The sequence below is a fragment of the Phragmites australis genome, chromosome 5 (assembly GCF_958298935.1).
Source record: "Phragmites australis chromosome 5, lpPhrAust1.1, whole genome shotgun sequence".
Taxonomy (NCBI): domain Eukaryota; kingdom Viridiplantae; phylum Streptophyta; class Magnoliopsida; order Poales; family Poaceae; genus Phragmites; species Phragmites australis.
This window is the reverse complement of record NC_084925.1, coordinates 45134893-45160734: the sequence shown is the minus strand read 5'-3', so window position 1 is coordinate 45160734 and position 25842 is coordinate 45134893. Positions and strand designations below refer to the sequence as shown.

General features: G+C 43.1%; 3 protein-coding genes and 1 pseudogene across 8 annotated transcripts; 2 read left to right on the top strand and 2 right to left on the bottom strand.

The window, feature by feature from the left end:
* Positions 1 to 6335: 6335 nt before the first annotated feature.
* Positions 6336 to 10828, top strand: LOC133919977 (uncharacterized). Of its 3 annotated transcripts, XR_009909982.1 has the most exons (5): positions 6336 to 6524; positions 7965 to 8375; positions 8456 to 9148; positions 9286 to 9603; positions 9690 to 10828. XR_009909982.1 is itself a non-coding variant. In XM_062364572.1 (4 exons), exons 1-4 carry the CDS (start codon positions 6464 to 6466, stop codon positions 9522 to 9524), a joined length of 1395 nt encoding a protein of 464 aa, XP_062220556.1. In that variant the 5' UTR covers positions 6336 to 6463; the 3' UTR covers positions 9525 to 10828. The 3 variants fall into 3 exon arrangements, 2 of the variants coding, with proteins under 2 accessions (XP_062220556.1, XP_062220555.1); XM_062364572.1 differs by having other exon boundaries at positions 9295 to 10828; XM_062364571.1 differs by having other exon boundaries at positions 9286 to 10828.
* On the top strand, positions 10701 to 13879 carry LOC133919978 (protein HEADING DATE REPRESSOR 1-like). 4 transcript variants are annotated; one of them, XM_062364575.1, is made up of 5 exons: positions 10703 to 10871; positions 11053 to 11130; positions 11214 to 11772; positions 12830 to 13179; positions 13426 to 13879. In XM_062364575.1, the coding sequence occupies exons 3-5, from the start codon at positions 11745 to 11747 to the stop codon at positions 13642 to 13644; spliced, it is 597 nt and encodes a 198-aa protein (XP_062220559.1). In that variant the 5' UTR covers positions 10703 to 10871; positions 11053 to 11130; positions 11214 to 11744; the 3' UTR covers positions 13645 to 13879. The 4 variants fall into 4 exon arrangements, with proteins under 4 accessions (XP_062220560.1, XP_062220559.1, XP_062220558.1 ...); XM_062364576.1 differs by lacking the exon at positions 11214 to 11772 and having other exon boundaries at positions 10701 to 10871; positions 12830 to 13344; positions 13426 to 13564; XM_062364574.1 differs by lacking the exon at positions 11214 to 11772 and having other exon boundaries at positions 10706 to 10871; positions 11057 to 11130.
* A 241-nt stretch (positions 13880 to 14120) lies between these two features.
* On the bottom strand, positions 14121 to 17831 carry LOC133919981 (uncharacterized; annotated as a pseudogene).
* A 3236-nt stretch (positions 17832 to 21067) lies between these two features.
* Positions 21068 to 21793, bottom strand: LOC133919980 (probable steroid-binding protein 3). The gene has a single exon (XM_062364577.1). It carries the CDS (start codon positions 21658 to 21660, stop codon positions 21349 to 21351), a length of 312 nt encoding a protein of 103 aa, XP_062220561.1. The 5' UTR covers positions 21661 to 21793; the 3' UTR covers positions 21068 to 21348.
* Between the last annotated feature and the right edge of the window lie 4049 nt (positions 21794 to 25842).

The window sequence follows — 25842 nt, the reverse complement described above, 5'->3', positions numbered from 1 at the left end:
CAGCGGAGGCCCTCCAGGCCGATCTAGCTCGCCAGCAAGGCGAAGTTGACCGGACTCGCGCCGAGCTCCAGCACGGGGCGGCGGAACTCCAGGACGTCGATGGGGAGCTCCAACGCCGGGAGGAGGATATCGCGATCCGGGAGACCGACGCCGAGATAGCGGCGGCGGACTTGGGCGCCCGGGGGGACCTGTTGACCCACCGGGAGGCGGAGGCTGCCGAGGCGGCGGCGGCCGCTGCTGCTAGAGAGGAGCAGATCGCTAAGTCCGAGGCGGAGCTGGCCGCCCGCGAGCAGGCCTTGTCCATCCTGGCGGGGCAGGTAAAGCTGGCCGCGGGTCATGCACCCGGCGCCGGCTCTTCTGGCGCGGTCGGGGGCCAGGGGCTCGAGGAACGGCTGCGGCTTGCGAAGGAGGAGCTCGAGGCCGCCTCGGTCGCGCGGGCTAGCCTGCAGCTAATGCTGGAGGACACCCTCCGGCGGATGCAGCGATCCGTGGCGGCGGCCAGGCTCGGGCAACTCATCGTGGAGATGAAGAGGGGAGGCCCTGGTCGGTACACCCTAGGCTTCCAGCAGGTTTGCGAGCGCCTCGAGGCGCTACCCTGGGCCGTCCAGGAACTCGCCGCCTGGGAGGGGCGTGGCTTGGCCCAAGGAGTGGCCGAGCACGTCCTGGCTTGCTACTGGAGCCGAGATCTGAACTTCCCGCTGGAGCTAGCTCGGAAAGGGGTGGTTGAAGCCGAGGAGGAGGCCGCCCGGGAGGCAGTTCGGAGCACCGCCGCCGCGGTGGCGGCTTGCTTCAAGCGGGAGGTGCCGCCGCCCCTAGTCCCGAGGAGCGGCCACGAAGGCTCTGACTCCGACTCCGACTAGGCTTTTGTAATAGTTTTTCCCTCTTCTTTTCTTTTTGACTTGATGTAAATATGGGAGTGATCCCTCAGAACAGCTATCCTTCTTTGTGAATATTATGGAAGCCTTTCTTTGGGGTCGCAACTCCAGTATTTTGAGTACTTAGTGTAGTTTCCGCTGTTTTCACTTGATGCCCCGAGGAGTACTCAGTTGGACCGACCCCGACCTTTCCTTCCCCGAGAACGAAGTTGTCCCGATCGTCCTTCTCGGTGTGTTCAGCCCCCGAGCCCTTGCGAGTCCGCAACGGCTAAGTCAAAAGACAAAGGCACGAACTTCCTTGCTCGGAAGATAGATCGATCCAACGCGGAGCACGCCATGACCGGTGAACACTTTTCCGCCTTGCGACCACTCAGTCAGCAGACCGGAGACACGCGCGAGCAGGAATGCGACCAAGAGTCCCCATGGTTCGGTGGTGCTTGGGCTTAGGACGGACCGGACCGAGCACCGACAGCCCGCCCCTGAGGCCTAGGCTCCGGACTACTCGAGCAGCTCGAGCGATAGGATTACCCAGGGCGCCTAGGGACTCGGTAGTGCTCGGGACCCTAAAAGCGGACCGAACACCACGACCACCATGAAAGACTTCGATCGGACATTACCGCACGTACGGTACACCTTTCTACGGGCCGTTCTGTCGTTCTAGGAAAAAGTAGACATGCGGTAGGGTTTTGTGCGCGAGGAGACCATTTCACCGGGCAGATTAGAATACGAGGGCCCCCGAGGATGACTCGGGAACAAAATATTATTGAATGTAAGTCCTCTTAGCATAAACAAGAATAAATCTACTTTAAACAAAAACTTACCACAAGTACAAACATCACACTACTAAACTGAGTTATAAACCATGAACTGGATTATTATTATTAGTGCGCTGAAGTGGTGCATGCAAACTTCTAGGTCCCAAGCTCAACGTGCTTGTCAAAACGGTCTAAGCACACTTGTAAAAGATAGAAGAGGGTTAGATAAGCTCAACAAGCATTAGTTATGAATATACACATATCTCACATACAGTTGATTACTAGACTTAAAAACAAAAGATTGTTCACAATGATTGGCAAGGACATGAACAATTAAAAGTACACTTCCTCATGGTATATCCACCCAAAATGCCTATAAAACCATAATATCGTATTCTCCAGACGTTATCAAATATATGTATCTTATGATGTAACTTTATTTGATAGTTTAATACTGGACTATACCAATCTCTCATGCGTCTCTATAAACTGATACTAGTCACGATACTTTCGTGGTGACCGAACTTTATCTCTATATGAAATGCATACCAATCCATGAGACCAATGGCGTAGTTAATATTAATAAAATAGCATGGATTTGATTCACTAGACAAAAAATAGCATACACCATGCACCATCGAAAAACGTCATCCATAATCTGAATAAATCAGAAAAACATGCATTCTAGTATAAATATTGGGCTTGCTATGGATTCATTCAGTTGCCAAACATGACATTTAAATAGTCAAATGTAATTGTTTCGATGAGCTCTACGCATCTGTAGTCTCCAATCTTCTATTCAATCTATGGATAAAAAAATTCACCCACTTCATGCTTTGTGTGGTCAACGTTTTATTTTCATAATATTCATGTTTTATTTATATTAAATTTTAGGATATTACACTTGAGCCTTTGGGTTGTGTTGGACAAACATTTAGATAGTGTTTGGTTCACATTTTGTAATGTAACATTATTACAGAGGGGTAAGGCATATGTTACAGGTGTTTGTTTCGGCGTGTCTCGTGATCTATTATTACGTAATCTGACACTGATCCATTCAAAGCCGATTCCCCCCTACCTGATTGGTATCGCATCACGTTACAACTCCTCTTCCTCGTCGCTCCAATCTCGAACAGTGTCTCTGCTTGCTCACGTCCCCATTTTCCTCACACGAATTGCTCCCCCTCAACGACTTGCACACCGCCTCATTGCTGATATGATCTCACCGATAGCTTCCTCCTCTCCATCTCTCTTTCTCTCAAAGCCTCTTTCTTTTAACCCTAGATATGTTCTTTGCTTAAGGCGGATGAGCAGGAGGAGGGCAATGGACGGATCTATGGGGAAAGAGGTGGAGGAGGGCGAATTGAGGATCTAGAGGTGCAAGAGGAGGAAGACGACAGAAGGATCTATAGGGGGAGGAGTCAACTACCACCACATGGCTTCGGTTCTGCTTCCGATAGATCTTGTATTCCTTTCCCTTTCCCTTTGTTTGATTTTGTTGTTGTCTGCTTTGAGTGCGCCAATTAGAGCGAAGTACAACGTGAAAGTGTATTTAACTCTTACGTGTGTTTTTGCTGATTAATGATAATACCTATGGACTGACTATGTTATTGAGAATTATTAGTAGGATATTCCATATGTGATGCATGAAGGAGATATATGCATCAAGATCAGTGGGCTCTAAGTAATGCTCAGGTAAGTGATGACAATACTTATGGACTAACAATGATGTTGAGAATTATTATTAGACTATTTCAAAGGAGATGCATAAGAAATGAAGTATGGATTCATTGAGAAATGTCACGAGTTCAAAGAATTGCATCAAAGTCATTGAGATCTTAGTGACGTTCATAAGAAGAAGAAGAAGTTTGAAGAATGAAGGTTAAGTTACTTGTGGAGATTAAGTAACTAAAGGTATATCATTGACAATAAAGTTTTATGGACTAACCCATGTGCTTTTGTGTTTGAGAGTGAGTTGGGGTTAGGATACATAAGAAAACATAAGTTGAATTGAAATTATATATGCAAAGAGTGAAGAACAAGATTGGACTTCATATATGATAAAATGATTTTACTAAAAATGTCGGATACAAAATGGTTTTATATGGCAAGACGATGAAGGGCAAGCAAGACTCGGCTATGATGGACCATCCGGTGGTGAAGGGTAAGCAAATGGCTTGGCGCCGAAGGACTAAGGTGATGGTGAAGAGTGAGTGAAGGCTTTTTATGCCAATAGACTGTGTGAGGCCATGAGAAGTTATGGGTGACTCGCATCAATTATATGAAGAATCAAGAAGAGATGGAGTGAAGATTATATGAAAGTTGACAACCCTCAAGGTTTGAAGAGAAAGAAGTGGTACTTGAAAGTATTCAAAGGCTCGAATTGATTCAAACGAGTTTTACATTTGAATTTGAGTATATGTATGCCGCATTATCAAGAGGGATATAACATAGAGTTAATTATTGTGTCTCAGTGCTCAAGAGTTTTCTAACTAACCTAAATTGAGAGTTAGCTTAAGAAGCTCGGTACGGAAAGTTTAGAAGTATCCGAATTATATTTTCAGAGTGTTCCTAGTTTGATCCAATATATTTGAGGTCATGAATTTAGTTGGGATATGTAGCCCTCTAAATAAGCTACATAGAGTTCAAAATCGTCAAAATCGGATTTCGGGATCAAAATTTATCATCATTTTTCAGGGGTCAGTTGTGTTGAACTCGGAGGTTCCGAGTGGAATCCGTATTTTCCGGGTTCCAGACCCTTCGGATGAGACTTTGGGTTAGGGTCTCGGTTTGAGTTTTCTTTAGTTCACCCGGAGTCTCCGGGTTGACCTGGATACTCCGGATTTTTGTGCTCTATTCGGAGTCTTCGGAATGAATTCCGGTCAGGGTTCTCGGTTAAGCGTTCTAGTGCCAAACCAGAGTCTTCGGGTTGAATCAGATACTCTGGGTTAGTAAAAAAAACTGTATAATGGCTAGTTTTTTGGAAGGGTATAAATAACCCATCACCTCACCCTTGTCTGCTGCTACTTGGGCACAAAAGAAAAATCTTCTAGAGCCGAAAGAACTCTCTCCTACTCCAGTCTAGTGTATGATTTGAGAAGAAAAATGAGTTCAATTGAAAGATTAAATGCAAATGAGCTAAATCATATCTTGAGCATTTGAGTTCATCGGCAAGAAGTTTACAAAGCATTTGCTACTCTTAGAGCTTTGAGCTCCTAGGCGGCTAGATATCGCCGGCGATCAGCTAAGGTTGTAGTGTGTCTCGGGAAGTTTGTGAAGGCTTCAATTTCACCTTCGAAAAGAAATAAATCAAGAGTGAAAAACCAAGCTCAAGTGTGACTGAGTTGATGTGAACAATGGTTGAGAGAGACACAATTCAAATGTGACCGAGCCCCTTAATAGAGCCGTAGGAACCTCTAGCAGAGGTGTCCGAACTTCGAGAAATAAATCGTGTGTTTTCTCTCTTGTTTCCTTATTCTTAAGTTCTTACTCAATATTTATACATATTGCTCGATCTAATTTCTCGTGTGAAATTAATTGTAGGTTCTTCGTGGATCTACTTAGAATCATCATTTGAAACACACGACTTCATTTGATTTGAGCTAGAACTCTTTATATGTACTTTAATTTCAGTTTGAGTTCATTCTCTACTGAACCCAAAAATTCCGAATTTAACCTGAAAACTCTGAATACTGTACAATGAGATATTAACCTTAAGTATCCAGGTCAACAATATTTTTAGAATTTTCAACTAAAGTTTTATTGCATATCTTTTGCTAGTTTTGAATAATCTTTGTCATCATAGAATTGTAATTTTTACATTTATTTAAGATGATTGTGCACTTAGTTGAGTCTACCATATTTATGATTTTTTACTTATAAAAAATATGTTAGTTTTTTCCTACTATAAATTTAGATCAATAATAAAAGAAGACGAATTTTTATAAAATCATCTATTCACCTCGTCTAAACGACATCATTATACTTTCAAAAAAGTATTGTGTGCTCAGTGAGCGATTTTTCTTGAAATTCGAAGTGTGTGCCGAGTGGTGCTGCTGGTGTGTGTTGGAGCCCTGTATTATGGTAGGAGCTAAAATAAAAAAGATCAATGCATCGAGGAAGAATAGAATCAAATAAAGTTGTTTGTTCTATCATTTTACAATAATTTTTTACGGAATTACCAAGCGTTAATGAACTTAAGTATTCTTTTCAGAATCATATTTCCAACGTATGTTTTCCCGTTCTTTTGATAGCAAAGTGAACATTAGCTTGCATATGCATACACGACATGGTCATCAATGTAAAGAATCTTAATGGATGTACTTATGTTAAGCGCAAATTTTGTGTTTCTATAGCAAAAGCTCCACGCGGAGAACCGATTTTTCTAACATAAACGTTAATAAATAATTATCACTGATATATAAATCCCACATACTTAGATCTACGTATTAGCGATAACTGTCCTCTACCATTATATCATACGAGCGTCGTGGCACTGGGCTAGCGTGAGATCAAAATCACCATTTTCTTAAGTGACCCCTGGATTATTTAGGTTGAACGAAGGGACGCACCACCTCCAGCTGGGCCCCACCCCCTCCCAAGAGCACGCAGACCATCGCCCACCTGAACCGTGGGCCCGGCGCGTACGCCTCACCCCCGAAGCCTATATAACCGGCACCCCCTACCGCCCAGAGCTTCTCCTCCTTCCCTTCCCCGCGAGCCGACTGCGCGAGGGGCGAGAGGAAAAGAAGGGGAAAAGAAAAGGAGAAAATAAAATCTTAGGGTTTTCTCCTCGATCCTCTCCGCGATTGCTCCGCCGATTCGTCCAATCCAATGCCGCGCGCCCCAGGGGACTCTAATCCCCCGGCCGCCGCCGCCGCTGCCGCCAAGAATGGTAAGTGAGCGGCCAATCCCGCTGGTGGGTTTTCGGGTTATTGGGGTTGGTTCTTGGTGGGGTGCTGTTTGATCCTTTCCGGGCGAATCCCTAGGGTTCCGGGCGGGCGGATTTGTCTTTCGGTGCAATGCGATGGATCGGTGAAGAAACACCGGGGATTTCCTTTAGGTACGCTTGCGGCTGATTGGCTTAGTTGCGCACACCCTTTTAGGTGTATCGATACGGTGTACGGATCGTCGATGAGACCCTTGGTCGAATTGTGCCTGGATCTGACAGTGACACTACGAGTGGAAATATCACCGTGGAATGAGCAATTGAGCCCGGTTTTTGGCTCGGGGAATCCTAGTATTTTGCCACCTCTAGGATTATAGGGGGTGTTGTAGCTGTTTCTTGAATCGAGAAACATCATAGTACATCGTTCTTCATTTGATGGCTTTGTTTTGCACCAGAATTTTGTAAATTTGGGCAAGTGTTTCTTGAATTGGTTTAACCGTGGGATAGGGAAACACATCAGAATCAATGCTAGCTGTGATGGTTTGTTTTGTGCGAGTATTCGTAAAACTGGTTTGTGCGTTTGCTGTGGAATGCAATTTGTCCATGTGAATTGTTTATAGGACGACATGTGAGATTCTTGAACTTCATCCCCCTTGATGGACCAGTCTTTTTTAGGATTGGTTTGGTCTTTCATACACTTGGTTGAAAATTAATCGTAAGCTCCTAGGTGAAAAAGATGTTGATGCGCTGAACTTTGATTTGTTTCAAATCCATTTGTTTGGCCTGATGTTGAGTTCCGTGTCCAGATATTTGGCCTGATATTGAGTCTTCCAACAAGTAGTTTGGTCTGATATTGAATTCAAATATGGTGTTTTCTTAATAACAGCGCTACAATTCCATTAAATATTTAAGTTGATTCTGCGGGATAGCACATAGAAGTGTACATTCTGCGTGCTGGCATTCCTGGACATGTTAGATACCAGAATGATGGAAATTTGTGGAATCATTACTGTGATTTTGTCGTTTCAACTTGCAGTGCCTTTGTTTTTCTCTGATACTACGCCTGTACTATACTTAGCTGCTGGCCAGCTGATTTGTTTAGCAAATGTCACAAGATGTGGTTTATGCGTTGATTTTTTCTCTTATATTCCTTGTCTTATCTAGCAATATGCATCGTACTGGATTTCGACTGAAGTATTCTTTACAAGTGCAGCCCTTTATTATAGGAGTATCTGCATGTTCTTAGTAATCCCTTTTCATTTTAATCAAACTTGCAAGTGCCATGAAATCTTGTGAGTTTGTTAACATGGAAGTTCTCCCGCTTTTTTTTTTTTTTGCTTCACACCTCACTTCATCAAGTAAATATCAGCTAATAGTACACCCCCAGATAATGTATTATGTCCGATTGTGTATTCTAATCCTATTTTACTTGTTTTCCATTTACAGTGAGCAGCAATGCTGGCCACTCTGACCCATCTTGCAGTGCACCTGTGCATCAATTGTTTCGCCCTGTTACTCGTTCTATGACCCATGTGTCTTGTGCTATTGTGGCTTCATCTGATTTGAAGGAAGGAGGATCTGCTAGCACAAGTACACGCAAAAGTACTTCAGATGCTTCATTTAGCATTCAATCAGCTGCCTCACGACCGATTGTAACCCGTGTCCGGACCCCTCATAAAGTGACAACATCTGCTTGGAAGCCTCTTACTCAGCCTGCTGCTCTGAGTGAAGCGCAGAAATGTGCAAGCCTTACTACAATCAACCCTACTGCTAAGCGCTCCAGAGTTGCTTCCTCCCGAGCTGCCAAAGATTCGACCAACCATTCAGCTTCGAAAGCTAACGCGGATGTTCCCAATGGTGCCTATTCAATGCTTTGCCAACTCTTTTTTTACTATTGTATTCTAATCCAAATCCTTAATAACCTTATCTTGTTTCAGGCAAAAAGAACAGAGATGAAGAAAGCATGAGCCAGGGTGATCAGTTGGATGGGGCAGTCATCCCATCTCCCCCGAAGAAGCTGCAAACATGCAAAGCCCCTTCAGATGCACTTTCAAAAAAGAAATCAACTATCAAAATCCTAGGTGGTAAAGTAGCTGCTCCACTGCCCACAGGGAAGTCTCAAACTGAAACTGGGAAGAATTCTGCTAGTGTTCCAGCAAAAGTTGTGGATGCTAATATAAATGATAGCAGTCAGTCAGCTGTTGCAGCTGTTCCATTGCTTGCAAAGCAGCTGCAACCTGACACCGCAAAGAACTCCAGTGTCATCACACAATCTATTACCAATGAAACAAGTCAAGTCAATCGGTTGGCTGCTACGGTTGTTACATTGCCCAGGCAGAATCTTCAAACTGATTATCATAAGAAGCCTCCCATTGTACCCATAATGGATCATAAGAAGCCTCCCATTGTACCCATAATGACTAACCAAGTCAGTGGGTTGGCAGGTGCAACTGCTCCCTTGGTTCCAGCTAAGCTACAAATCGGGAAGGTGAAGGACACCTCCAATGTTCTCTCAAATCCTTCTTACGCGAGGGCACTGTTAATCAAGCAGCAAGAGCAGCTGCTGCAGCAATATAAATTGGGGAGTTCACAACAGCAGCAGGAGCAGCAGCTCCACATCAAAGGGCCAGGTAAAGTTCTATTACTTGAACTGGAAGTACTTACAAGAATGCTACACAAAGTGTTCTTCATGTATTTCAATGGTGTAGCAGATATAGTTGGTGATTGTCTGTCTTGACCTTCATAACTTCCCCGTTGCAATTTTGAGTTCTGTCAGGGAACGATGAAGCGCCACCAGTTGAGCCGTTGGGAACGAGGTGCCAGCTCTGCAAGCTCGATGTCGCTTTCCGACCACAAGGGGATGCTGGTCGTGATGCTTCTGCTCCTCCGGTCATCGCCGTCCTGGCATGCCACCATGCATTCCACAGCAGCTGCATTGAATCTGTTTACGGCTTTGCTGAGCCTTCCCAGTGTCTCGCCTGTCTTGACTCTGGGGCAGCGCACTGATCACTAACCAGAAGCATCAGTTTAGCTTGATGAGCTATGGTATAGGATAAAGGTTCCTTTTAGGATGCATATAGAGAGGGTGAGGTCTCATCTCTACTGGTAGAAATTTTCTTTGGTATAGGAGGCAGAAATCAAAGTTGAACACCCCTTTTCTGTTGGCTTTAGGTGGTGGAATTAGCTATCATTGAGTTCAATAGGGAGCTGAAATCTGCAGTCTATTGACAGCGCCATTTTGAGTGAACCTGATAATCTACTATACGCTGGCTGCCTGGTGGCTGATGGTATGTTGTGATCATAAACTTGCGGCTTATTGGTTGGTTGGAGCAGCAGGTGATACGTCTGGCACTGTGGCTTGGGCTTCTGCTGTTATAGAACCTGGCCTGTGTTGTATGGTGTGTGAGGCCTTGTCCATACCATGAATGAAACTGGCATAGCCCACAGTTTGTTATTGGGCTCAGCTTGGCGGTTGGTGGCCCGGCTGTTAATGTCAATGCATCGTAAAAGAAAAGTGTTGTGCTCGAGGCTAATGTACCTGTTAGTATTCACATGGTCTCTGCTTTTCGCATTCATTCGTTGCGTGCAAGTGACACTGCCAGTGCAGCAAAATGGACGAAATTGGTGGCAGCTGCTGCTGTTGGCCTCTAATTTTTAGCTGTACATTCTGGATGGTGAAACTTTTGTAGTGTTCCTATTTCCTTGACCATATTGCTTTGTTGTATTATGAAATTTAGGTAATTATATGGATCCAAATTAATTGTGTTAAGATTTTGTATGGAAATTATTCAACCAGCTAGCTGCTATATACGAAACTAGAAAAGATCTTTTGGAACGACTCTGCGGCCCTTCGCAACACGCAGAAATTTCACATGAAGCCGTATAATTCCCATAGAGATTGGGAAAATGCTGGACGTTCCAATCAGGGTCCGGACTACGCCAGTAAGCCATACAAGTGGAGCTTAGTAGGACTGAATCATCCTGATTTGGACAAATTAGCAGTGAGCTGATTCCAAAAAGAAAAGAAAACGGAGAGTAGTGAGCTGCTGGCCACAAAGGATCCGAAGAACATGACTACTGGCTGTTGGCGGGTGACACTGATGCCCCCTCCTGTCAACCAGCCAAGTACAACGCTGTTTCTGCCATCGTTACGTCCATCAAAAGTAAAACCGGCGCCTACTACTACGACACGGCCGAGAAACGGGAGTAGCTTCCAAGGCGACATCCCAGAGCCAAGAACCACAAGATAACGCAACCAAGAAGGGCACCGCGAGAGAGAGAGAGAGAGAGAGAGAGAGAGAGAGAGAGGGTAGGAAAACCAGCTCGCTTGGAGCCAAGAGCCAAGAAGCAGAGGTGAGATTCTGATTACTTCGTCGTCGTCGTTGTTCTCGCATGCTCCCTGTTTTCCATGGAGGCTTGCCGATTGTTTACGCTACTAGAGAGGAGAAATTCAGGCGAAGGAAGCAGAGCTGTGCGTTTGCCTTGTCCATGCGAAATTTAGCAGCTGATGGGCGCCAATTGTTTTGTGCTGTAGGAAGGGAGCAGCAAGGCATGGAGGAGCCCGCTCCTGCTGATCCTCCCAGGATTTTCTGGAAGTTGAGGAGGAGATCAGGTGCTTGCTATCACAATTCCTTGCTAGAACTTTTAAAAACGTTCATAAATCTCACTGATTTTAGGTGCTGTTTCCTCCCGAAGGATCTTGTTCTTCCCACGTATCCACCCTTTCTAATATTCTCTTCATGAACTCTGGTTAATTTCAGTTCAATTGTCTGCAAGTTTATCTGTATTCCTGTGAGAAAAGAAATTACACAGGTCCTAAAGCAATTAGATTTACACCAATCTCGGCTACTTTCGAGCCAATGGAGTTTCCTTCCACGAAAACATGTCCCTTTCCTTTGGCTACCAAAATATTTTCCTTTTTGTTCATAAGTTTTGGTACTGATGCCCTGGAATGTGCCAAGATCCTAAGACTGAAGCTATCACCCTGTCAGTACTGTAGTTAGTGGTCGCACGAATATACGTGCAGCAAGAAATCATATTCGTAATATCTCTTTGCATCAAGTTTATGGAATGAGATTTCTGTGTGCTTGCTGCTCTGTATCTGCCTTTCTTTTTCCTCTTTGCCGCTGTTCAGGCAAGGCCAAAGACACCTGTGCAACCGTTGTAGCTTTGTAACCTGTCTAGGTATGGCCACAGACAAGGTGCGACGGTTCTAGCCGTCTAGGCATGGCCACAGACAATTATGCAACAACAGGTAAATTACAGTCTAGTCCTATATATATGAGTGTTTTATAGCATATATTTGGACGGCGGTATGCTTGTGTGGGTCAGATTAAGCAGCACCCTTGTGAACCTTATTTGAATGCTAAATCAGGCCAATCTGATGTTACATGTAGTTGATACTGACCAATATGTTCTCTAAGAACATATGATGTTTACCGATTGACTTAGGTCAAAATAAATCCGTTCTTGGAATTACTCTGACAGATAGATAAAAACAATGCTATTTCAGTCTTCTTTTCAGAGCTTTTTTTTAAAGGACTCCAGTAGTGGAATTCCCTACTGTATGGCGCTTATTAGGACTCCAGTCTTCTTTTCGGAGCTTGTCAGTAGATCTTGTGGGGAATACTATGTTCAATACACTCTGCTATTTCAATGCTCTTTTGCAAAGTCTGTGTGGTGGGAGTCTCTCAGTTGGGCTCGGCGCTCGTGCACGTTCGTGCAGTGCTCCTCCTTGCAAGATTGGTGGGCACCTTTGGAAGGAGCGCAATGCAAGACTCTCCGATCATCGTTCTTCCTCGATGGAGCAGGTCCTTGAGCGGATCAAGGAGGACGCGAATCATTGGATAGCTGCGGGTGCTAGACACTTAGGTCGTTTATTTTGCGAGTAATCCCCTATGTATCGCGACTCTAGCCACTAAGCGGGCTTTACTCCCATGTGGTGTCCTGTTTGTACTGGAACTATTGACCGTCCCTCCCTCTTAATACAATGATACGCAGTCCTCCTGTGTATTCGCGAAAAATAATACACTCTGCTATTTCTGTCCCTTCTTGCTTTGCTTCTTTGTCAAGGATGGAATCTACATGTAGCATACCTGCAAGACACTGAACTGAAGAACAGATCCCTTGGCTTCTTCATAAGCTCTTCACGTGACAGCCAAGCTCATTCTCGCTATTTGCTAGTTCGCCGGTTGTCAAAGTGAATGAACTTCCATCTGATCATATTGTAGAGCCAATGGCCATGTGTGCATTAGATTTTAACTGAGGAAGTCCACTGACTCTTGATCTGACTAACAATATGTATGTTCCAGCCAACGGCCGGAGCTTGCAACAAGAACCTGACAAAGAGGATACTGAAGAAGCAAACGAGCAGGCTCAAGAAGAGTCCATGAAGATCGACAACGCAACTGCGACAATGGCTACGGCCGACGATGCTCAGCCAGACTCAAAACCTAACTTATCTGAGAAGCGGAAGGCACTCTTTGAGCCTCTGGAGCCAATCAACGGCAAGCGCAGCTCTGCTGAAATGCTGCTTCCACCACCGGACTTTGAGCCTGCATCATATCCTAAGGGATGGTTGGTGGGCAAGAAACGCAAGCTCGTCAATGTCGACGTTGTGGAGAGCATGCGGAGGATTGCAATCCAAGAGATGAACAGAAAGGTTCATGATCTTTCTAATGGTTTGACTCCACATACTAGCATGATATTGTGCAGCATGAAATGCTATTGTTTTCTGGTAATTCCATCGATGATCAAGGCTGGAAACCCTGAAACACTAACTCTTCTTTAATCTATGATATATGCATTGCTGTACGCACCGCATGAGGTAAATTGTAAGCAATTTTGTTGTTGCTAAATATACATCATAGACTGATGCATGTTAGTTACCACGGGAATGGTGCAACAGGACCGTGAGATCAATGGACTGAACGAGCAGCTAGAGGAAGACTCCCGCGTGCTCGAGCTTCTCCAGAAGCAGCTTGCAGATGAACGCAAGAAGCGGACAGAGATAGAGAAGGAGAACTCCATGCTTAATGAGCAGGTGTCCATGCTGATGAATATGCTCGATGAAAATGAGGGCTTTGATGAAGAAGGAGAAGCTCCACCGCCCGAACCCTTCGATTAAGCATTACCATCCATTTCCGACAATTACAAATCATGCATCTCCGGGTACCAGTTTCAGAGTATCCAAGAGATCTATCTTGTGTAGAATTTCATTTATCCTATTCCATTCCATGGCTTGTTTTCTGTAGATGAAGGTTGTTTGTTTATTGTACCTGCTCCTTCCTAGGTGTCAAATGTATGTGAGAAACTAGCGACATATTATATTTGAATGGAAGTGTATGTACATGTCACAAGAATTTTCCCCTTACCAAACCTTGTTTTTTGGCGAGCTATTGTTCAATGCCTTCCTGGCAGCATCCCGCATAGCAAAGTCACAGATATGTCATGAGCTGCGTGTAACATTCCACTACCACAATCCCAAAAGAAACTGGTATTCTTGGGACTTATCTGACTATGAGAGGGCTTATAATGTACACCTCATATGCAAGTACAAGCTGAGTATGAGAAACAGAAGGGCATCTGACGAGGGAAAGGATGTACTATATAAAAAGAAAATCCATTAAAATTGTAAATAAACTACCATTTCAATGTTGCAAGTGGAGGCTTAGCCAACGAACTAATGAACAGACAATTCTGTTGGAGCAATCTACTGAATCATTTACAGAGGCACTAAAACATATTTCTGACGTGTATTGCTCATACTAACAATTTGTACAGCGGCGGCTCTAGTCCCAAAACAATGTGTCCCGGGAACTGCAGTCATTCATGCATTATTTATCAGAATCCTCCGGTATGTCAAACAAGAACTGTGGAATAGAAGCTATCCGAGGCAGGTTTAGCAGCAGATCCCCGACTGAATCCTTTCTGGATACTTTCTGGATATGGCAGGCGTTCTGTGCCTCCTGCAGTTTTCCTAGCAGGTGCTGACTTGCGCTCCTCATCAGAGCCATCAGAATCCAGTTCGACTACACGATGTTACTACTGTGATTACCCTCTGGTTCTGTCATTGCGGATGGCATTGTCTCGTTCTCAAGCAAATTGTAAAAGGAGTCCACCCTTGCCATCAAATACTTATCATCTGAGGCTGGCAGGCCTTGTGTGTCGCTGAAAAGGTACTGAACAAGGTCTTCCAGCACTTCTTTGGATTGTTCCTCATTATTGGCCAAAGGAGGATTGCCCGCAGTCCTTTGCTCCGCTATGCAATTACCTAGATGGTTTACAAAATCATTCACAGACACGGGTGTTCTCAGCCCAGGCACTTTCACCTGATTCCGCCAGTTGGGGTTCTTTGGTTCTTGAGGAACAGGAACACCACTTGCCTGGAAATCGGCAGCACCAGATCCTGGAAAGTGGAAACACCTTAATTAGAGGCGACTATATCAGAAGGTAACATATGCAGCACAAATAAGCCTCGCAATTTAGATTTGTGTCATATTGATCATACTACTTTTAAAATTGAATCCAAAACTATTCCCAATCATACACACATGCACACACAGAGGGAGGGAGGGATGGAGGGGGAGAGAAGGGGAGTGAGCATATCTGTTCTGCAGCTTGCCATAATAGATTACCTATGTTTATTGGCTGAGCAGGAAACTCTAGCTGTGCAACCTTCTTGGACGGTGAGGAAAAGGCACGTGGTGAAACAGGATCAGTGAACTTGGGCAGAGACGTTTCACGTTCATACTTCAAGTTATTAAAACCATGCCAGTCCTTTGGTTCATTTGGATTTTCAAAAATAGAGCACCTATGTTCAAAATCTGGAGTTTCCAACATGATATCTGCATGTTGGCTCAACTCATTAAGCCGCTGATCACACTGAATGAGCTTTTCGAAATTCTTGCTTAACAAAGTCAAGGGGCACTGCAAAGTATGTCTCCTGCATGTAGATCCTTTTAGTAGTTAGTTCCTTAGGCAGGCAACGGTAATCAAATAAAGGAATCAACATCTATAGAAAGGAATAGCACCAAAGCAGTGATTGAATCCAAATAAGCAAATCTAGTTAGAAAGAAAGTGTATGAATGCAATCACATTCAGGAAACAACTACTAAAAGACTGTTCTTTATGTAGGAAATTCCCTCCCACATGGAACATTCAATTATGCACTAGTTCTTCAGCTGTTTAAGCTTGCCTGTCCATTGGTGAAATCTGATGCAGCCTGCCATAGTGTATGTTTTCTTGGTTGAGGATCAGTCTCTCTGAAGAAAAGGGGTGGTGGTCGGCCCAACTTCACAAAAGAAATGGAAGGTTGTCAGAGAAAATAATGATGGGATGCAAAAGGCTATAACAAAATATGCCATTCCCAGGAACTTACCACCAGATCCAAGGTCCCTTGTTCATTCTCTGGGAAAGTTGCCTTCAAAGCAGTAATATCTGACCACTGATTTTCTATCTTACTCTTGAGACCATCATCCAGAACCTCAAAGACAAGCTTATGCTTTGCAAAGTAGCACTTTGCCACCGAATCACCTTCATAGCGTGAAATGTACTGCTCAGAAATATTATTTACTGTTAGACTAAAGGTTGTTCAGGAAAGCTACAAAGTAGTACTTTGTTATGCACTCCTTCAGTAACATATATAACATTAAACAGGAAATCCGCATGTTCCCGAAGAAACAATAAACAAGAAAATTCTTACCTCCCAACTACCAATTTTCAAAACATTTGCAGGAAAATTTGAAGCTTTCAGTCGTTCACCAGCTGTGAGAGCCCCAGATTTAACCTCTTTCCTCTTGGGTGGCTCAGAAATAATATTGTCTACAGAAAACTGTCCTGCAGAAGCTTTTGCCTCAGAAAGCTTCATCTGAATCAGATCCACCAGAGATGGGCTTTTTCTTAGTCGCAGACCCAATGGGCTAGGTTCATCGAGTACATCACAAGACATGTCCTGCAAAAGGTCATGTGGTAACCAGAGTATGAATTAAAGGGCTTTGCGGTCTAGTTATTAAATAAATGATGAAACCAATAATACTTAATATAAAATATATGATTAGTTAGCATGATTAGAGATATTTTTGCAAGCACTTTAGAACAATGGTACATATCTGAAATGCCTAGAAAACATGAATCACACAGGCAGCTGTCAAGAAAAGTTTACTCATGTGTTGTAGAATTCCTATCAATGGCTTCTTTCAACTGTAGGAAAATGGACTCATAAGAACGAAGATACAATTTGACCAAACGAACAGAACATTCTCCAATCTAAAAAAGGAAGCTAACTAATGTTTTCAGAATTCCATTCAAGATAATGACCGAGCAACTATCATGATCGCAAGCAGTCGAACAATAAATCAACGTGGCATCTGCTAGTCATGAAACCTGAAAAGGATCATCTCCCTATCAGCGACCCAGTAAATCGCACAGAAAACTAAAAACAAGACCAATGCGGCATCAAACTGAACACAAGAACCTGGCACAACTTCCCCAGATTCATCCGCGACAGGGGCAACGGCCAAAGAGGCCCTTCAGAGCGCCACCTTTCTCTCTCGTACGGGCATCTAATCCGCGAGCCACCGAAGGAGTACATCATCGAAAGCATACAACAACTAGACTCCAATCCCACATAACTCGTAGGCGAAAATCCTACGCCGACAACTCAACACAAATCCCATCGTAAAATTACGCGCCGTCATAACAAACTAAATCATTCTAAATGGGAAAAAAGGGTGAAACTGGCCATCAAATTTACCTCTGGCGGCGGCGGCTTGACGCGCTTCTGCAGAGGGCCGTTCCCGTCTCCGAAACCCTCCTTCACCTCCACCTTGACAGCCGGCGGCGCGCGACGCTTCCCCAAGCCCGGAAGCTGCACCATTGGGATCCCCGAAACCCCCAGCCGCCCCTCCATGTCCGCTCGACGCGAACGCGCGGCAAATCTAAACAGGCGAGACCACGAGACAGCGCTCTCGAGGAGGCGCGGAGGCGGAGGGGTTTGGCTCGGCAGTTCACAGTGATTTCGATCACTGGCTGGCTGTGAAGTAGAGGAAGTGGGGAATCCTTATAAATAGGTGGGTACTCTGGGTCGTGCTGTGCGAATGGCAAGTGGGGATAAAAAAAATGGGACGGGGAATACGGCGGGAATCTCCGAGACCACGTCCGCTCACATTTCAATGTTTATCTGTGACTTTATCGTACTTTTTATCGTACTGAAGTTAGAAGATTTTGATTTTTTTTCGGCTGTTTTTCTGTTGCGAGCGGTGATTTTCTTGTGGTGGTGGGAATATTTGCAACTGAACTGGCCCACCCAGAGGTGGCCTTTCTCGTGGACCTCGCATCTTTATCCGCGTCGTATTCTCCGTCCCATTTTTTATCCCCCATTTGCCATTCGCACAGCACGACCTAAGGTGCCACCTATGGTGAAGTCAGGCATCCCATTTCAGCCAGATGTGGATCAAAATCCTCTAATTTTAGGACGGTGAAGTTATAGATGAATAGTAAAATGTGAGAGGATAAGTATTGTCGTGGCTTCATAAAATATACTGTAGTCGGGAATACTGTAGCACCAGTAATATAGCGGTATTGTACCATCAGATCTGATCTATTCATCTCAAATCCAACGATTCACGTCAATTTAAAATTACCTAACTTTACCGGTTGATGAAGTCAGTAAATCTCATTCAAAAAAAGGACCGCAACACAGCAACAGTAATTTTCCTCTCCGTCCGTTAGAGGAAATTTGTGTAACCAATTAATTAAAACCATATGTTAGAAGTTATAATTTTTTTTAAAATATGATAATATAGAGAATGCTATCATCTATCTTCACAGAAAATTTGAGCTCAAACAAAAATTTGTACATAGAGAAAAAAAAAGATAAAATCCAGTGATTCATACAAAGATAGTATCCACAGAGATAAAATTTCTCTTTTTTCTTCTTATATAAGTTGTTGTTTAAACTCAAAATGTATAAGATGATAAATGATAGCATGCTCTACACTATCATATTTTTATCAGGATTTTCTTACAACTCCTAACATGATATTTTAGTTAGTTAGTTATACAAACTGATTTGTATAAAGGTTATACAGTAAACTTTCTCCCATTGGAAGGGTAACAAATCAATCCTTCTGGGCGCAACAAATCGTCCAATCTAATGCAATGCACAAGAACTCATCAAATTGCAACTAAACACAAGGATGTATGAGCAGGAACAGAATAAATGGTTTTGCGTGTGTAAGAATAGCTGCGATATCAAGATTTATCTATTGCAACATGAAAATATATGGTCCTCAACGTTTTGAATCACCTGTTGTAACCAATCGACATGAGAGAAAAAATTAATTTCACAGTTGCAATATCAAGATTCTTCTATCGCAACATTCAAATATATGGTCTCTAACATTTTGAATCACTTGTAACAAATCGACGTGAGAAAAGAAATAAATTTCACGGTTGCAACATGATAATTCTTCTATTGCAACATTAAAAAATATGGTCCCTGCGAGGAAAGAAATCAATTTCAAGATTTCTATTTCAACATTCTAATACGCAACTTCCAACATTTTGAATAACCTGCTGCAACAAAAATCACCATGGAAAAGAAAATCCCATTTCAAGATCCTGTTGTTGCTACACTTCGAAATACAATCCTCAACATTTGAAATCACCTGTTGCAACAAAAAAATCACTCCGACTCAAAGAGTTTGGCTTGGACGGCAACGGTGCACCAGGATGACCATTAGGTGAATAATTGAAAAATAAAAAGCTAGGACGCACCTTATGGATGAAAGAAAATATTGATATATTAATACTTTTTAATGCTAATAGTATCTATTAATTACAGGTTTCTAAATTTATTGGAAATTTCTAAACAACTGAGAGTGAAGAAGACGAGAGACCAACTTACAGGTTTCCAAATTTATTGGAAATTTCCAAACAATTGAGAGTGAAGAAGACGAGAGACTAACTTTGATTGTAAATCAATTCAAATCTATCATAACTCATCTATTTTTATAGAAGTATAGATACAGAAAAACTTAGAGACAACTTAAAGACAACGATCCATACAATGGGTACACCTAGTAGTTTATCTCTTTGACCCCACTAGTCTATAAGAGATGGTCACTAGTTCTCAAGCTCCGTTTCGAATGCAAAATTTGCCCTCGGCTCGTACGGTGATCAAACTGTCACTTGTGAATTCTACAAAATTTCTATGTTGGCAAAAACACAAGGAAACGTGAAAACTGAGACCGCTGAAAATTTGAAACAACGAATCCATTTTGTCTTGATTCTTTGCTTGCTTCTAATCCCAGTCTTGATTCTTCCCTTCCCAGTCTGCAATCCTTTCAAAACTATTTGTATCCTCTAGTTACTGAGACAATTGCTTGTATTATGGATTCGGTTCGTGACAATCCATTTTGCATGCGTGACTAACTTCAGAATTCACAGCTAACATCAGCTAGCTTAAGACGCCCACATCAGTCGTTACGTCCTCTTTGGTTTCCGCTAGAACGAACAGCAACAATAATCCATTTGACAAGATATCTGATTCAGCTTCAATGGTCAAAATGGCTACCTATGCCCCAAGAATCAATGGCCTAAGATGACTTCAGAAATGGAAAGCTTTAACAACTCAATGGAAGTCCCCGATCTTGCCCTCAACAGGATTACCCAAACACCAAAAAGCAAACAAGAACTTGCAAATGTTATCACATTCCAGCCATCCACCAGACAGAAACAACCCCCAACCATGGCCAACCATCGATTGGCTACTAAAGGGAACTGAAGAAACAAGCATGGTTTCCTCAAAAAACACATGGCAGGAAACTGTTTCAACGTGCCTGTGTGATTAATTTGGCTATTGGCTTAAGACCTGTCAGGATAAACAAGGCGAAATGAACATATTTAAACAACCACCGTTAATTTATATGGTTAATTGGGCATTGAGCATGCTTCCATACAGGGATACTCAGGAGTTAGATAAAACCTTATTACAACCTGTTGCATCTGAAACTAAGTGGCATAAAACCTTATTACAACCTGTTGCATCTGAAACTAAGTGGCACTTATATAAGGACAACTCAGCTCAATACCTGATCCCATCCCAGTAAGTCCTTCCATCAAGATCACTGGATAGTTAACCAAGTAGCAAGCAAGTACATATCCAGATTCCAGACTGATACCACTGCATGCAGGGAGTAACAAGATAAAAGCACAAGAGGTACAATACTTAACCGTGGAGGAGGGTGGCGATGGGGTGGTGGTATAAATAGGAGGCGGCGCGGTTGATTGATGAGGTGGGCAACGGAAATTGGGGTGTATGTATGACTATTTTGACCCATCTAGGAGTATCTGGCTGTGTGTATCCTCATGAAATTGCCAAGCTAAACTCAATGAAATGAGCCTACTTAAACAACACCTCCGTGGTTTCTTTTAGTGTACTCTACGGTTGGGTATTGAGCATTGCTTCCATAAAAGGATACTTTAATCAAGACCTAGACCAGTCTGTTACATCTGAAATCAAGCTGCAATTGTAAAGACCACTCAGCTCAATACTAAAACCAACCCCAATCTCTAATTCGGATTATTGGGCATGTAGTTACACTTATACAGCAAGCAAGCACATATATCCTGACCGATAACATTGCATACAGGGAGTAATGTGGCAAGCACATTTATCCTCCATTCAGATTATTGGGTAGCTAATGTATCAAGCAACCTCAAGAGGTAGGATACAATTACAGTAATACTTGCCGCGGTAGAGAGGTGGTGGTGGTCGCGGCTGATTGGGTGGGGGGGGGGGGGGAGGGGTTCAATTCAGATTATGAGTTCAGGCGCCGACGAGGCGGGCGACGACGGGGTACTTGGCCTGGAACTTGGTCTCCCAGTCGGCGAGGACGCCGAGCTCCTTGTCGGAGAGGCCGGAGAGGTCCCCCGAGACGTCGGCCTCGTCCTTGGACATCTTGCCAAGGGCGCGGCTGGCCTCGCGGCCGGCGAACACGGCGTAGGCACCGCCGGGCCCGTAGAAGCCGCGGCCAGAGGTGACGTCGTAGACCTTGCCGCGGACGGAGACGTAGATCGGCTTCGACGGGTCGCTGCCGTCGTACGCCCGCAGCTGCGCCGCCGTCAGCTCCGTCGCCATCGAGTGCGCCTGCGGTGTGGGCGAATGGAAGGGAAGGGGGATCGGTTACCGCTGCGTGGTAGGTGTCGTAGATTGCTGCGACTGAAGCGGCGAAGGAAGCGATGGGCACTAGCGGCGTGAGGACTGTGGTGTGGAGTTGCTGCGGAAACTTTCTATTTTTAAATAAAAATTACAAATATATATATATGTCTATTTTAAAAAAAATTATAAATTATATTTTTGCCTGAAGTTTTTTTAAGATGGATAATATCATCATTTACATCACATAATGTTTTTAGAAAAATTTATTACTATTTTAATAATGTTTTAAATGAGATTTTTTTAACATGTTGTCCTTACATTTTTTCAAAATAAACACATATATTTACATTTTTTTAAAAAAATATATATTTCTACTACTTAAAAAATATCTAATGAGCCTCACGTCTAGTGAATCCCTCACACCCTAAATATATATGCCCATGTCCTTTTTTCCTGATCCGCTAGCTCGCTCGCCCGCTCTCCTCCGTCCGTCTACACCGCTCGCCCACTCTTGGGTCATTTTTGTCCACTCCCGTCACAGATTGGGGCTTCATTGCCGCTATTGTGGTCATCTTCGTCCACTCAGGCTTCACCCCCTACTTTCCCAGCTTCAGATCTAGTCATCGTCGACTCCCGATCATACACCACCACCCTCTACCGATTCGCGCACAAGGGGCAGATCTAGGTTGTGGGGGGCGATTGGTGCATCACTAAGGATTTAATGGAACAGAGGTGAGGGCGCGCGAGGAGGGCATGGTGGCGCATTGGCGTGGTTCGTGCATAAATTTGGCTAAGGTAGCCTGGGGCCAGGCGAGGGTGTGCGTCATGGATGGTGAGGGCAGCGTCACAGGCGCCAGTGCTAGGTGTGGCATCTCGTCACCGTTGAGGGTGCTACCACTCGATAGCATCACGAAGGTGGCGCAGACAGTGCTGCTGGGCGTGACAGCGCTTCGTGGGCATGGGTGCCCGCCAAGTACTGCGGAGGAGCGTTGCAGTAGATCATCCACCATATATCTTGTTCTCCCTCGCCAGCTACCGCCGTTGATGCCCAGTTCCATTCCTCTCGACACCATTCATGTCGGCTGCTGCTCCGTTCTTCATGGACCGACACCGCGGCTGTTCCCCTACGCCAGAGGCCGATGTGGGTATGTCGCGTCGATGTCCTCCTCAGCCTTGACGCCATCCTCGAGCCTATAGCAAGGTAAGCCCTAAAATTGAATTGTCTAGTCAAGGTATCAGGCAATATTTCCACAAATTCATATCAAGTCAGTGAGTAGAGGTAACTATACATTAGCATATTCAAATCTAGTCTTTGAGGACTAAGAGCATATTAACATGTAGCATCATAAATTGGGAGTTGTCAGGGGCGTTGGCACCAAATAGCAGCATGTGATTGTGGGAGCATAGCAAAGAGCGTAGCACATTTGAGGACGATGATTGACATTAAGGTCGTTGATGCTAGTGATATGTCATCGTTATTGTCCTACAGCCGAAAATTTACTTATCTTCTCTATATAATGTATGGTGACCGTAAATTCTGCTTTCTTCTTTGATTAAGCCATAATGATGCATCTGGATATGAACTAAGTCACCGTGTTCTTGCTTTATAATGTGAATTCAAGAAAGGACAACAGTCTCAAATGATGTATTATCTAGGCATTAGGGCATGTGGAATCATTATCTTTTCTTTTTGGTTTCATGACTACAATATGACTATTTATTTAGCTTTGGTTTATCATACTTGTTTGTTATGTACTAGTTTTAACAAAAGCATAATTAGAACCAATTTATTGCATTTCATGGTATCATTCTGTGTCAAGGCAAGAGCTTTTATTCCTATTTTATTTGTGCTGATCTTTTTTTTCTTTCTCCTTGATCATTAGACATTCCAAGGAAGGAGATGCTGTGAAATGTTGCTGACAAGGTTGCAATCAAGGCCAATCAACACAACCATCATCTGAAAGGTTATCTGATAAGTACTTCACCCCTCGTGTTACTATCTAAAGAAATATTATGCTCGCACAATTGTCAATGGAGCTAGAGATCCGAAGGCTACTGTTTGAATTTTTTTCAAGCTAACAATAAGTGTCTACCAATTGCATTGCAAATAGTGATATCAAAAGTGCATTGTATCCTTAATTTTTTCCTTTGTCAATCTAACTCCATACACTTGGAAACACATATCGAGAGAGAAAATTGCAAAAAGCCAGACTTTTACAGAGGCCATAGAAAAATATTATTGTGATTGTTGACACACAAAATTGTACTCCCTTCTTTTTGAAATGTAGAGCGTATTAGGACTGAATAAATATGCAGTTGATAGATCTTACCCAATCTCGAAGGAATGGGTAAGATGAAACTAATGTAGGTTCGTCGATAAGAATTTCAATATTCATAAATCTTACTTTTTCTTATATTTCCAATCTTGAAGGAAGGAATGGGAGATGCAGTGGCTGCACCTGGAGGAGCTACGCAAAAACTTGTAGCCTTTTACGATGCGCTACTACATTTTCTTCCACTTTGACGAAATCAACGGGCGTCGTATCGTCCTATATACCCATAAAAATTTGCGAAATCAATTTTCGTGAACTGTGTAGTGCGTAACAAAGGTATATGTTTTTTGTATTTTGCTCATCCTATATTTTATCACTAATTTTAGAATTTATTGGATTGCATTTGTGTCTTCTGTAGAGTGGATTGTTTCTTTGTTGTCTAATGTCATCTTGGAACTGTTCTTTTGTAACATGCAGATGCAACACTCTTTCTACGCCTTGTAAGCTGGTTAACATACATGTAAATCCTATTTGTTAATCATGATATTCCATTCCATTCATTGCCAATAAGTCTATCATAGTAAAGAGTATGTTTATAGATTTGGATTGTGCTTCCCAGTAACACTACATTCCATCACGTTTTAATGTTTAATTTACAGTTGATGATCTATCACGGTTTTTATGTCTATGATCTATTAATCAAGTAAAATGATATAGGTGAGCTACAACCTCTGCCTAACAAACAGTTGATGATCTATTGCAGTTTTTTATGTCTATGATCAATTAATCATGGTGTATGCCTTTTCTGTAAAAAAATATAGCTTTTGTGTTTCTTCTCTCAAAATTTGGATGCTGTTGTTTGGTTTGGATGCGAATTGTATTTTGCCATAAGACATTTTATAAGAAAAAAATATGTGATGTGATGTGGCTACATAAGCCATTTTGGGAAGAAGCCATAATTCATGCAAAGCCATTTTGAATGCAGAGTAAGAACAGAGTTGGGAAAGCATCCAAGACTCAGGGTGATAAAAAAAGGCAGATATACACTCATTGCTCTTCTTTGTGATATAATAATTGGTTTCTAGTTATTTGATTTCATCAAGTGCCCTAGATTGGTGATTCATGCTTGTCGAACATGATAAATGTTCCCATTCTTACTCTCTCTAAACACTGCCTATAGCTGAAGTCTAGTTTCCTATTCAATTATCATGTTGTTGTTTGTTAGCTTGTTATCCTTGTGCTGCACTTGCGGTGGGAAATATTTGAGATAAATTGGACTGCCACTCTTAGCCCTTCTTATTAGTTGTTTTATCTATTCGTTAATTTTATTCAATTGATTAGCTAGTTTTAGAAGACTCAATAATATTATCGTGTATAAATTTTTAGCTCTTATTGCAATGCGCATAGATATTCAATTAGTATAAAATAAAGTTCGTTGCTGCGTGAATGCCACGCCGCTCATGAGTGACCCAAGTGACTCTTGGGAGGGTGAAACGACAAAGGTCACACAGAGCTGTGTTGTTAGGTCATCCCCAGATTTGAGACCTGCAATAAGGGGCGAGGCCCATAAGACCTTAGAATTGGGTCCACTACCTTAAAAAATAGAATTGGATCCACCAATGACGTTTTGCTATGTGCGATTTACTCACACTTGTCAATTATAGACGCCATTCAGCATGAAACTGGCTGAACTTGGACAGATGAGCAAACAGAAACATATCCTTAGCACAAGCCTTGGTGGACTGTGAAATTATAATTCATTTTCCTTTTTGTTGAGAACATGAATTTCATAGCCTGGCGATAATCGAACACTGCCATCAGCAGGAGCTCCCCTCTAGGCTCTAGCACAGGTCACACAGGCAGGATGGATTTTTTTAGACATGAATTT